The 12,706-nt window shown below is 35.4% G+C and overlaps 1 protein-coding gene across 1 annotated transcript in view; it reads left to right on the forward strand.

Annotated features, from left to right (window-relative positions):
* Positions 1 to 468: 468 nt before the first annotated feature.
* Positions 469 to 12,706, forward strand: part of SEMA3A (sema domain, immunoglobulin domain (Ig), short basic domain, secreted, (semaphorin) 3A) — a 324,888-nt gene continuing 312,650 nt past the window's right edge. The window contains exon 1 of the mRNA XM_006834338.1: positions 469 to 992. Coding sequence (XP_006834401.1) covers positions 881 to 992 — 112 coding nt within the window. The 5' untranslated portion in view covers positions 469 to 880. The remainder of the gene's footprint in view (positions 993 to 12,706) is intronic.

A 12,706-nucleotide genomic window follows, 5' to 3' on the forward strand; every position in this document is an offset into this window, starting at 1 on the left:
GAATGATCTCTCACAAGGCTTTAAAACCTTCAGTGGTTAAAGTTATATTGATGAAAAGGATTCACACACGCACATCTAATGCACAAGTTTAGTAGGATTATGTAATAACATGAATTGTAAATCATGTAGGTAGCAGAATTCAGATTTTTAAAATGAAAATTGCACCCCAAAATGGCTATAAAACAACGCTTGCCTTGGGAAGTAAATTTATAGCTACATGCCTTTCACAAGCACGCCGGAGGGTTCTGCTCCCGGCTCTAATCTCTGCGAGATGTTTTTTGCATGTGTTCTGTGACAGGAGGGAAGGGGAGTGGGTTGAACTCGCCTGTTCTCCCATTGTCAGCCAGTCTAGTGAGTGTTGGGAAAACCTGTCTGTGGGATCTTGTGTCATCTCTCCCTACATGTGTACAGGAAAAGTCCGCGCTGCTCACGGTTCCTCTCTCTCTCTCTCTTTCTCTGTTTCCCTTTCATTCTGCTTCCCCGGAGCGGAATGAATCAGAGAGCAGGATTAGAGTCCGACACCAGCTATCAGAGGAGCGTAGATAAAAGGAACTCCTTCTTAAGCACCACTGCAGCAGCCCTTGTTAATTTTTTTTTTTCTTTTTTCTTTTCCACACAACAGTTGTGCCTCATTATCCGGTGCCTGGCTCGATTTTTTTTTTTTTTTTTTTTTTTTTTGAGGGTTTGAAGTTTCCGTGTTTCAGTGACTGTTACAGAAGAAGAGCTGTTAGTGTTGCCATGAGGTCTTGATTATCTGCATTTATGAATGAAACTGACCTAAATCACCTGTTACCTCCAGTTTCCAGATTGTTTGAACTTCTCTGGCTGCACAATACCGGAGAAAAGACCGAAGCGGCATAGGACCTACAGCGTCTGCAGCATGGGCTGGCTCACTAGGATTGTCTGCCTTTTCTGGGGAGTATTACTTACAGCAAAAGCAAACTATCAGAACGGGAAGAACAATGTGCCAAGGCTGAAATTGTCCTATAAAGGTAAATATTTGTTTTCTTTTTCATTGATTTGGCTAGCTTTTTAATCCTTCCCCCACCCCGTTTCTTTTCTTGAACTCCCTCCCCAACGCCAACAATCAAGCCTTTAGTTTAACCTGGGAAACCTCTGTGTTCACGAGTATATTTTTAAGATGACTTAAACACTTTTTTTTGGTTTCTTTTTTCTTTTTTTAATAAAAGCACGCCTTGTGTATGATATCTGACAATTTAAATGCAAACAAAGAACATTTAATCACATTTGCAGAGAAGAACCGCATGCCTGGTACATGGTGATCAGTATATGTGATCAGATTTTATATTCTGTTAATTTATCTGACTTTACTTTTATTAAAATATTATTTCAATGCCAATGCAAAAATGATCTCTTTGTAGATATATATATGTTACCTATAATCATTATTATGATAAATTGTATTTCCTTAGCTTTAGACATTAAATGGTTAATCATCATCATGAATATTCAGTTTGTTCAAATCTGACAATCAGATGCTTAACATAAGCACTAGATCATGGTTTGCCAAGAGAATATAAACTGGAGAGAACAGACTAGTTTTTCTACAGTGTGTTATGATTATACAAAAGACAGTATATTTGGCTAATTGGTGTAACGCTAAAGCCTTTGAAATAAAATGTTATTTAATTCCATATGTACTACAGTGAGAATTGAAGAGACATCACTCTCTGGTGTGAAGTTCTCTTTTAAAAAGTATAAATTTAAGAAAAAACTCAGCTTGTTATGTGCTTGCTAATACTTTATTTGGTTAAACTTTAATGTGTGTGCTTTTTTTTTTTAAATGAGCATTCAAAAAAAGAATATTTGTTCCACAGTTATTGAAATAGGTTTTATAGATATATGTGTAAAGTAATACTAATATAGATTCCAAAATGACACATACAATGGCAGGGCATACTTATAAAGTACAAGTATTATTCAAATGGAGTTGAAGATTAAACTGTTTTAACTCAAGTAGTTTTACTCCCTAAGGTGTTGATTTCTGAGGATTCTCAGATTTCTAGAATTGGGGGTGGGGCAGTGGGAAGCTTCCAATTATGTTCCATTTTTAGCCTATAATATGGAAGAAAATGACTGAACCTTTTTTGTAGAGATGTGAGTCTACTGTACATTGCTCTTATGCCAGAAAATATTTCATTTTCACATAATGGGAACACTTCTTTCTCTAGTATAAATAGAGATGGGAGATAGAATTTTAACACTTTGAATTAGAAAATTAAACACCTACTTAATGTGTTTGTTTGGTCTTAATACTTGTTAGGTGAAAATATATTGTAATGGAAAGTATTTGTATGTCTTGGTATAATATCTTCTTGGGTATTAAATTGAAAATAGATTATATGTAGCAAGAAGCAGAATGGCATTTTACTGATTAATGTAAGATGATTAAAATGATCATATAGCAGTCATTACATACTTAACTTAATCTATATTTACATTTCTATTTAGTAACTGTCTTTAAATTATTTTCATAGTATATGATAATATAGCATCTGTGTTTTGATCAGTATTTGCTTTCTATTTTCACTCCTTGAATGGGTGCCATCACATAATTGTTGGGCTGTTGGTTCACTATATCCAAGTTTATGTTCAGTATGAATAAGTTTTACATGCAACTTTTTTTCTTGAAAATGTGAATGACAATATGGTATAATTTTAGAGTAACAAGTTTGAGATCAATGGAATACATTAAAAAAAAACACTAGGTTTGCAAATATTTATATAAGTGCTTAATAAATTGTAAAATAAAATAAAGTTTGAAGAATCGTTCTTTTTTTTTTTTTTTTAACAAGAAAATATCTTTCCATTGTAATAGGTCACTCTCTATTACAGAGGCATTGATTCTAAGTATGAAAAAAATGCTAATAATTAGAATGTCTTTTGCTATATATATGCTTGATTTGAATTTATCTGATGAAGCATATTATCTATGTGTGTGTCTTTTTTAGCAAAGGCATCCATTAGAATGATTCCTTTTATCTTTAAAATAAAAACTTCCCTGCTCCTACTTAACAGTTCTGTTGATACACCTAGAGCTTGGCAATTTGGGTAAAACAAATGGTGAAATGAACAACAGCAAGAAGAATGAAAAGAATGGGTCTAGCAGTTTTTCTTCTTTCATTTTATTGGTCTGTCATTACCTTTTTGTGTCTTACATGTACACTTGTTTCTCTTAAGGCAAATGCCCGGTGACCAATTGTCAATACTTTGTTTCTTAACTATAATTGAGATTTAAAAGAACAAAACAAAAAGCAAACTACTTCTTTTCCTTTCTAACTAGATGTCAAACATGGTTAAAACATCCACTGCATTGCCCTTAAAAATATTCCAGCATGATTCATGAAGAGTTAAATCCCTGCCCACCCTAATTTCTCATGGTCACTTGTTTTCAAAGATCCACCATTAACTCTCTCATTGCTCAGGTTGCCAAGTTAAAGTTTCAGGCAATCACTGCACTTACTCTACACTTGTCATCTTGCTTGGTAGGAGATGAAAGAGATTTGATATGTTAAATGAGAAAGAAAAAGTAGACAAAAACACAGCCTTTGTAGTGGATATACATACATATCTAATAAGATACCTTTTCACTTTCTAGGAAAAAGGGATTAAATAGATGTTTTCAGGACCATCTGGAGAAGTGATAATATTAGAAAAGTGGGGTATGCTGGCTTTCCCTATGAACCAGCCTGATTTAGAATCCTTGTGGGGGAAGCAAACGTGAGAACTCTGCAAATCTTAGTAGTCACATACAAATTATCCTTAAGAAACATTCACTCAGAGGTACTGTTGCCTTCCTTAGATTTATGTAATACAGTTAAATGTTAACATACTTCTTTTAAAAAATAGATGCACAACTGATTATTTCTTCTACAAAACTAGTCAAATTTTACTTGTCTCATGAAATAACAGAAAATCATAAAATCTAATTGGAATGTATGCAACAAGGAAGTATCCATAAAAATCTATAGAGATTATGAAGAAATACATTAGGTTTTGAGTTTGAAACAAATGACAAATGTCCCATCACTCAACATAATGTGTTTTTCCAGAACATTTTGTGTTTCAGTTTTTAGCAGAATTCAAAGACATATGCAATTCTCAGTGTGATCATGTAAATTCAAAGGTTAAATAAATGCTTTTACCCTTACCTTAAAGTGAGGACTTTTTTAGTAAATAGTAAGGAATTTTAAAGACATTTTTAAAGTTTTTTCCTCCATAGTCAACTTGCTTGATTATTGTAATAATGAGGTTATCAGTTTAGAAAGATAGTCTCATCATATGTTCGGATAAGAGAAAATCATGTTTATTTAAAAATTCTTAAGTCAAATTAGTGAATTTGTTGTCTTTACTATCCACTTGATGTCATGATCACTTCAAAATTAATTAGTATGAATAATGGATTTACTAATAAAATTTGTTGGCTTTCTTTCAGAGATATTCTTTGCTTCTCCCAAAGCAGTATATTTAAAAATATATATATACACATGTATATGAGATAACTTTATACTAAATATGCTAGATATTTTGTGATTTGGAAAAGTAATTTTACATCAATCGACAGGTTGTGAAGTACAATAAAATTCTTTTAAAATGAAAGTATTATATAAAAATGATTTTCGTCTTATGGATAAAAGAGTAGTTATGACAGTTTGAGTCCCATAAAAAGTTTCTATGGTATCTCAAGTATTTACACATTAGTATACATTGTATTGTTGTTAGGTGTCATCAAGTCAGTACTGACTCATAAAGACCTTATGTACAACCCAATGAAACATTGCCCATTCCTCCAACCTCATAATAGTTGCTATGCTTGAGCCCACTGCTGTTGCCACTGTGTCACTCCATCTCTTTGGGGGACTTCCTTTTTTTCGCTGGCCCTCCGTTTTACCAAGCATGATGTCCTTCTCCAGGTACAGGTCCCTCCTGGTAATATATCCAAAGTGGTGGTGGTGGTAGTTATGTGCCGTGGAGTCGGTCCCGACTCATGAGAGATGAAATCTGGCCATGCTAGCTTCTAAGGAGCATTCAGGCTGTACTTCTTCCAAGACAGATTTGATTGTTCCTTTGGAAGTCCATGGTACTTTTAATATTCTCTTCCAACACCTTAACTCAAATGTATCAGTTCTATGGTCTTCTTTATTCATTGTCCAGCTTTCACATGCATATGAGGTTATTGAAAATACCATAGCTTGGGTCAGGAGCATCTTAGTCCTCAAACTGACATTTTTGCTTTTGAACACTTTAAAGAGGTCTTTTGCAGCAGATTTGCCTAATGCAAAATATATTGTTTGATTTCTTGACTCCTGCATCCATGAGTGTTGATGGTTGATCCGAGCAAACCAAAACCTTTCACAACTTCAGTATTTTCTTCATTTAGCTTGATGATGGAATAACTCTATACTGAAAATATACTTTCCTTTAAAATATAACATGCTTAGGAAAGGTAGGGGAGTCGAAGGAAAACTAAAAATATACAAAGCAGAGCAACTCCTTGCAACACCTTTTTTTCTTCTTCTTCTTCAAAAGTATTCGCTGCATACTTGATAATAGGTGTTTGACTTAACACAGCATTTTCTTCTCAAATTCTGTTAACTTTAAATTTTTTTTTTTCTGAAATATTGAATTTAAACACAATGATAACAAAGTTTTAATTCATTCACTCAACAAATAGGCCCTGGCAAATTAAAATAAAACATGCAGGCATATCTTTTGTGCTCTAACTCTGATCAGATGTGATAAGTGCTAGTGAAAGTCTCCAAATTGTGACTCTCTGCTTAAAACTGCTAACCAGAGTGACTTATGAAATCATTTATACAGCATAGATTTTAGCAATTTATACAGTATAGACTTTTTCTACTTCGACAAGTAGAAAAAAATTAAGATCACACTATAGTCCATATAAACCACTAGTCCACCAAATTTTGACAATGACATTCAATTATTCTTTTTAAATAAGTATGAATACTAAAAATAATTTTTCCCAAATCTGATTTTTATTTCTTGGGTTGATTTTCCCCTTCTTATGACTCATTTCCAAAATTCTATTATTTTTAGTGATTTGCAATACCTATTAATGCTTTTGTTATGTGCCATCAAGTGGATTCTGATTCATAGTGACCCTGTATAGGATCTCCGGAGCAACTACTAGGTTTGAACTACTGACCTTGAGTTTAGCAGATCCTACAGAGCCACAATGACACCTTGATATTTAAAACTTATCATAGAGTAGATTCTGATTCAGAGTGAGTCTATAGGGCAGGGTTTGTTGTTGTTAAGTGCCACTGAGTCAGTTCTGACTCATAGTGACCCTCTATGGTGTTTCCCAGGAGCAGCTGGTGAGCTTGAACTGACAACCCTGTGGTTCAAACTAACCTTGCAGTCCAGCGCATTAACCCATAGCACCACACAAGGTAAAACTTCACTGTAGGATTTCCAGTGCAATTGTTACTGAAGCAGACTGCCTCATCTTACTCCCATGGGACTGATGATAGGTTTTTGAACAACTAATCTTTCAGCAGCCAAAAACTTTAACCATGGCACCACTAAGCTTCTAGATACTTGTTGTTGTTCTTATATGCAGACAATTTAGTTCTAACTCATATGAATGCATTAGAGGGTTTCCAAGGATCAGCTGGTGGGTTTAAAACACTGACCTGTGGTTAGTAGTCCAGTGCTTATCCTACTACATCACACCAGGACTCCCCATTTAAGTCTAGTGACACACATATACATCAGTTCTAAAAGCCAAATATTACACCTTCATATCTTTTTGAGAATTTTTCATCTAAAGTACAATTCATCCTAAATGAAATTTGTATTTGAATCTTTCAAGACTCTTCCAGAGATCAGCAGTAATATGCATTTTAGATTAGTCATTATATAATACCTTTCATATACAAAACCTTGATATTACAGTATGAAGCACTACTTACTAATTAAAAGTGATATTGGTCTTATGAAATCTTGAAAAAAGTCTGAAAAAATGATCAGTTCCTAATATTTTAAGAATGTAGGTAAAATCTCCAAAACTCATGACAATGTCCAAATAAGTTTAGTGTACACCATAAAACCATCTTAATAATTAATTGCCTGTTGTTGTAAACATATATTAGGAGATGTGTGAGTCTTGGGATGGATTTTTCCCTCATGACTTTTAAAGCAATGATCAAGCAAGGAATGATCAAGATTTGCAGTTCTATGCTTTCACTAATAGGTGGCGCTAGCAATTTGTAACAGCTCTTTTATTAGTTAGAAAATGGGCAGGGTAAGCAGTCAAGGCCACATTTGGAAAAACTGGCAGAACAGATACATTAGCTAAAATGAAACTTTGTAAAGGTCTGGATGTGCTCACTGCATAATTTTTGGTACATTTCAACCCTTAAAATGTAAATAGTTACAAGGTTTAAAAAATATCTTGAATAAGAATTTATATCTGAAGTTGCTATGCAAAATGTAGTAACTCAAAATAAGTGAAATAACTGTATGACAATTATGAGAGGATATATTTATGTGTGTATATATAGTCATATGTTGTTGTTATGTGCCGTGGAGTTGCTTCTGACTTATCTTTCTCCCGCGGACAGCTGATGGTTTTGAACTGCTGACTTTGCAGTTTGCAACCTGATTCGTAACCACTACGCTACCAGAGCTCATATATATATATATATTCATACACATGTACGTATTATACATGCATATGTATTTACATATGCATGTATATAAAATGGTGGCTGGGTGGTTCAAATGCTTAAGTACTGGATTGTCTTGAAGTAGGTGATTTTCACCTCCCAGAGTCACCTGGGAACACAGTCATCTGTGTTTTAGAAAGGTCACAGCTTGAAAATCCTAGGAAACAGTTCTACTCTGCAAACTTGGGTTGCTATCAATTGGAATTAACAGGATGACAACTAACGACAAAATATGTGCTGTAGGTACTTACTCCCTGCTTATAGAATGTCAGACATTTCATATTTATAACAGGAACAAAGTATCTATTATCCCACTATTTGGCATTAACCTGTATTTCCTTCTGGCATTTTGTATCCAGCCCATAGAGCCACCCGAATTTATCAGGTTCACAGCTGAAGCACTCAGGCTTCCAGAAGGCCTCTAAGAGATATCATTCTCATCATAGGATCTACCATTGCAGCTCTTCATGCTAAGGAGGGACTGAGATGAAATTTCAGAGAGGCATTCCAATAAAGGCCCAAGGTCAGAGGGACCCAGGAGAAGGCAGGGACAGGAGAAGTTGAGTTTTCTGCTCCCCTCTACTCAGATGCCTTGGAGGGACTGAGTTCTGCAGTGTTAAGGGTTCTGTGGGAAATTCAGGGTCTGTGGACCCCAACAGAAACTGGCCACCACGCCTCTATGGCCTGGGCTGCAGAGCTCCTCTTTCAAGCAGGCTTTAATCTCCAGGTTCAGATTCCAGGCCCTCTAAGAGCAGCAGTGTATGGCTTGTTTCTGTAGGATCTTCTCCAACCTGTAGGGTGGCAGTAGACAGCTGGAGCTGTGGAGAGGGTGGCTGTGGGGGCCTGAGAATGGACAGCAAGCCCTAAAGAATGTCTTAACACTCAGCTCCATTGGTTTCTAGAAACTCAGAGCCACCAACTCTGCTCGCAGTCCAGATCCAGGTCTCACATATGCTAGAGTGCCAATCCCAATAGCAGGACATTGGGGTCAGAGCATAGCAGTATCAGGGTCAAAGAAGTTCTGTGTTTTTATGCTTCACATCCTCCATGCCCACTTTGTCTTTGGAATCTAACCATATGGATAAGTGAGCAGTGGATGAGCAGGTTCGTTACAAACAAAAAGTTTGTGGAAAAATTCCACTCAATCAAAACAGTGTCTTCAAAAGGATCTGCTCAGCCAGTTCAATTCAAGACTAAGAGGTTAACTAAGAGGGGTATAGGAATTGTTTGTTTGTTTTTAAATTCCAAAGGGGTAATCTTGATAGATTTTCTGAAATGATCCAGGATGAGAAGCTTATCATGAAGAAGTTTTAAGAAAATGGGAAACTGCATTGGTGAAAAAAAATGTCCAGAAATTGTACTGAGGAATTTTTTTCCATAATAGTAATGAGCCTGCTTATTGTTGGAGGGTACCAAGTACTGTCCTATAAGTATTTTGCTGGGATACCCTACTCCATCTACCACACAACCATGATCTAGCCCTTTCAAACTTCTTTTTGTTGCCAATATTCAAAGAACATTTAAAAGGAACATGAATTGAGTCACTTGAAGATGCCAAAACTGTCTTTTAACCCAATGCAAATCTTAGAGTGCAGAATTCTTCTGGGAAGGCTTAAAAAGATGGAAACACCTTCTTCAGAAGTTATAGACCTGGATAGAAGATACCTTGAGAAACAATAGCTTCACATTTTGTTATTTTTATTAAACTTTCCATGATTTTGTAGCAATACCTTTTTACTTCCCTAGTTGTGTGTGTTTGTGTGTAAAAGGTGACTCAAACGAGTTTGTAGAAAAATTAAAAGATGATGGATTTTTTTCCAAAAAGTTTGAAGCCCTTTGTTTATGTGTGTTTGTATGTGTACACACACAGTTTAAGCCTGAATTATAAAACATTTGTAACAGAAATGAGGCAGCCTACCCTATCATATATTGTCATCATCCTTCATAATTGGAGGTTAATTAAGAATATAAATGAATGTTTATAACTTGAGTTCTATATATTTAAAAAAGAATGATATATTTTGTTTTGTAAATTTTTAATTATAATCAGAATTAAACATGTGGCAAAAATCAATAAATTTTATCTGACACAAATATGTCTAAATGTCTCCAGCTACTATTTCCTTCTGCTGCCAAGACATAAACATTAGTATAAGTACAGAATTTGCTCATTATTTCCAAACAGTAACAAAGCTGGACTCTGTTTAACCAGGAAAATAAAACATGCAATTTAGAGTTGAATTAAGAAATGATTATAAACAAAAAATAAAATTCTGTTGATAAATAAAAGAATGATTTGATCTTACTATTCTACAAGTTTATGATAACATTTTAAAGGATCACAAATTCAGGGAGTCTTGTCATCTCCTGAATGACTCATTAAACCTGCACTTATAGGTTTCCTTTGCTTTGTGGGAACTGTGGCATGAAAAACAATGTTGAATAACCTTTAGAATAACTTAATTTGTGGCTTCAGTCATAAACGTGTCTTTGGATAACTATAACATAATTTCAGTAATCTGAAAATGAAATGAAACTTTGTTTGATTGCATATGTCAAATGACTTCTTCAGTCTATAAAACTACTCACATAAATTATCTTTGCTAAGTCAGATTGTAGGGTCTTCAAAGCTGGATCTGTATTATTTTTCAAATTTATTTTCTTAATGGCTAACAGATTCACTCACTGTTGACTAATTTTATGCCTCATTTGACACACCTTCTTGTTATAATTCCAAATACCTGTTATTGAGTATCAAAATAATGCAAATGTATAATAAATCAAGTCATTGTCAGTGAATTGCAGATTTTAACATTATAGAGACACTAAATGCAGTGTTACCATCTGGTGTAAACACTTAGTGATGCACAGAGGATGTGAGAGCCATGGCTTCCCCACAAACAGGACCTTCTTCTGCAACGAGTTACTTTAGGACTGAGTTCAGAAAGTATCATGGCCATGTTTGTTGGCCTGTAGGTAAGAGAGATTATGTAATTATACATGGAATTTGGAAGACTCTAGGAACCAGTTTGAGGAATTGTTGCATTCATGTGAAAGAGTAACCTGATTTTCCTTATTCGCTTAGCATATTTCGCTATACACAGCCAGAAAAGAAAGCGAGGCTATTCTGAAATTTAATAGTAACTGACACAAAAAACAAAGTCTCATCCTAACTCTCAGTGTATCTGAATATTTATGTAGAATGCCAGTCCTACCAAAGAATGTTGAAAGTATAATTGTTTCACATTTTAAATGAACTATTTATGATCTGGTGTGGTGCTGTGGGTTAACGCGCCAGACTGTAAAGCCGTTTGAACTGCAAGGTCGGCAGTTCAAGCTCACCAGCTGCTCCTCACAAACCCTATACAGGGTCGCTATGGGTTGGAATGGACTCAACGGCACTTAACAACAACAACAACAACAATGCCATTTATGATCTGGAATCCCGGTGGGGTGCTGCAAGATGATGCACTGGACCTCAAGGTTGTCCAAACCCATAAATTGCTCCTCAGAAACCCTATGCAGGACCGCTATAAGTTGGAACGGACTCGACATCACATGACAACAACAACAATATATGATCTACATTTGGGGAGCAATCCTGCCTTTTCCTTCTGACAACTTGCTAAGTTTAGCATTTCAGAGCTTTCCTAACCCTCTCCCACACTTAAAAAGATCACCAGCTGCGCATGGTCCTTTCAAGTCTGATTTTTTCTTCTCTGTTCTTGAGCTTAAGAATAACACCCACTTCCATTTTCAGTCCTTGCTCCCAAGCCTCCATTGCTAAGGACCAAAAATGCAATTGGAAAGAATCACAGGCGTGTTTGATGATGGTGATGGTAGTGTGCCGTTGAGTCCAGTTCCTACTCTTAGCCAATCTGTATAGAGTTTCTGAGGTTATAAATCTTTATGGGAACAAAAAACCTCATCTTTCTCATGTGGAGAGACTAACGATTCAAACTGCTGAACTTTTGGTCAGCAGCCCAATGCATAACCCACTACACAACCAGAGCTTCTTACAGGTGTGTTTGGTGAAGTGTATGCATACAAAAGACATACTGGGTTCTTTGTTTAAAATCCCTGCCTTGTGTATTTGAGAGAATAGGAAAGAATAATAAACCCATGCCACTTATAGATCTATAGATTTATATTTAGAATATAAATGAATTTACAATGTTTAATGTTCAATTTTTAAATAAATATGCTAGTCTTGGGACAAGGTAGAAGTGTTATCAGGAAATTACAATAGGACCACTATAAAAAATGATGATATGTACAAACCATATGCTATTTAAAAAAAATTAAGGTGCATGCCAAACTATTAAGAAACCTATTTGGGAAAAGCTGAAAACAGTAGTCTATACCTGTGGTTGAATCTGAACTATGTAAGTGCTTATGAATAATTATAAGTGTCTAAAATTTCCTTTCAAATTTAAAAAGTATAAGATCTGCTTTGCTGCAATTATCTTTAAGATTTTGTTTCAATAAACATAGGTTTTATCTGTATAAACTTCAATTATTAATAAGTATTCCTATTTGTAGTCCATGGGTAGGACATGTTGATGTTGTTGGTAAGTGCCATCAAGTCAGTACCGACTCATGGCGACCCTATGCACAACAGAACGAAACACTGCCTGGTCCTGGGCCAACCTCACAATTGTAGCCACGCTTGAGCGCATTGATGCTGCCACTTTGCCAGTTCATATCACTGGTGTTTCCTCTTTTTCTCTGACCTTCCAACTTACCAAACACAATATCCTCCAGCGACAGGTTGCTCCTGACAATATGTCCAAAGTTATGAGAGACGAAGTTTGGCTATCCTGGCCTCCAAGGAGCATTCTGGTTGCACTTCTTCCAACACAGATTTGTTCTTTTGGCAGCTTATTGGAATTTCAATATTCAATACTTCTCAATGTTGGCCATAACTTGTCATAATCCACATAATCGAAGACCTTTGTGTAATCAATAAAGCAGAGGTAAACATCGTTCTGATA

The sequence above is a fragment of the Chrysochloris asiatica genome, unplaced genomic scaffold (assembly GCF_000296735.1).
Source record: "Chrysochloris asiatica unplaced genomic scaffold, ChrAsi1.0 scaffold00010, whole genome shotgun sequence".
Taxonomy (NCBI): domain Eukaryota; kingdom Metazoa; phylum Chordata; class Mammalia; order Afrosoricida; family Chrysochloridae; genus Chrysochloris; species Chrysochloris asiatica.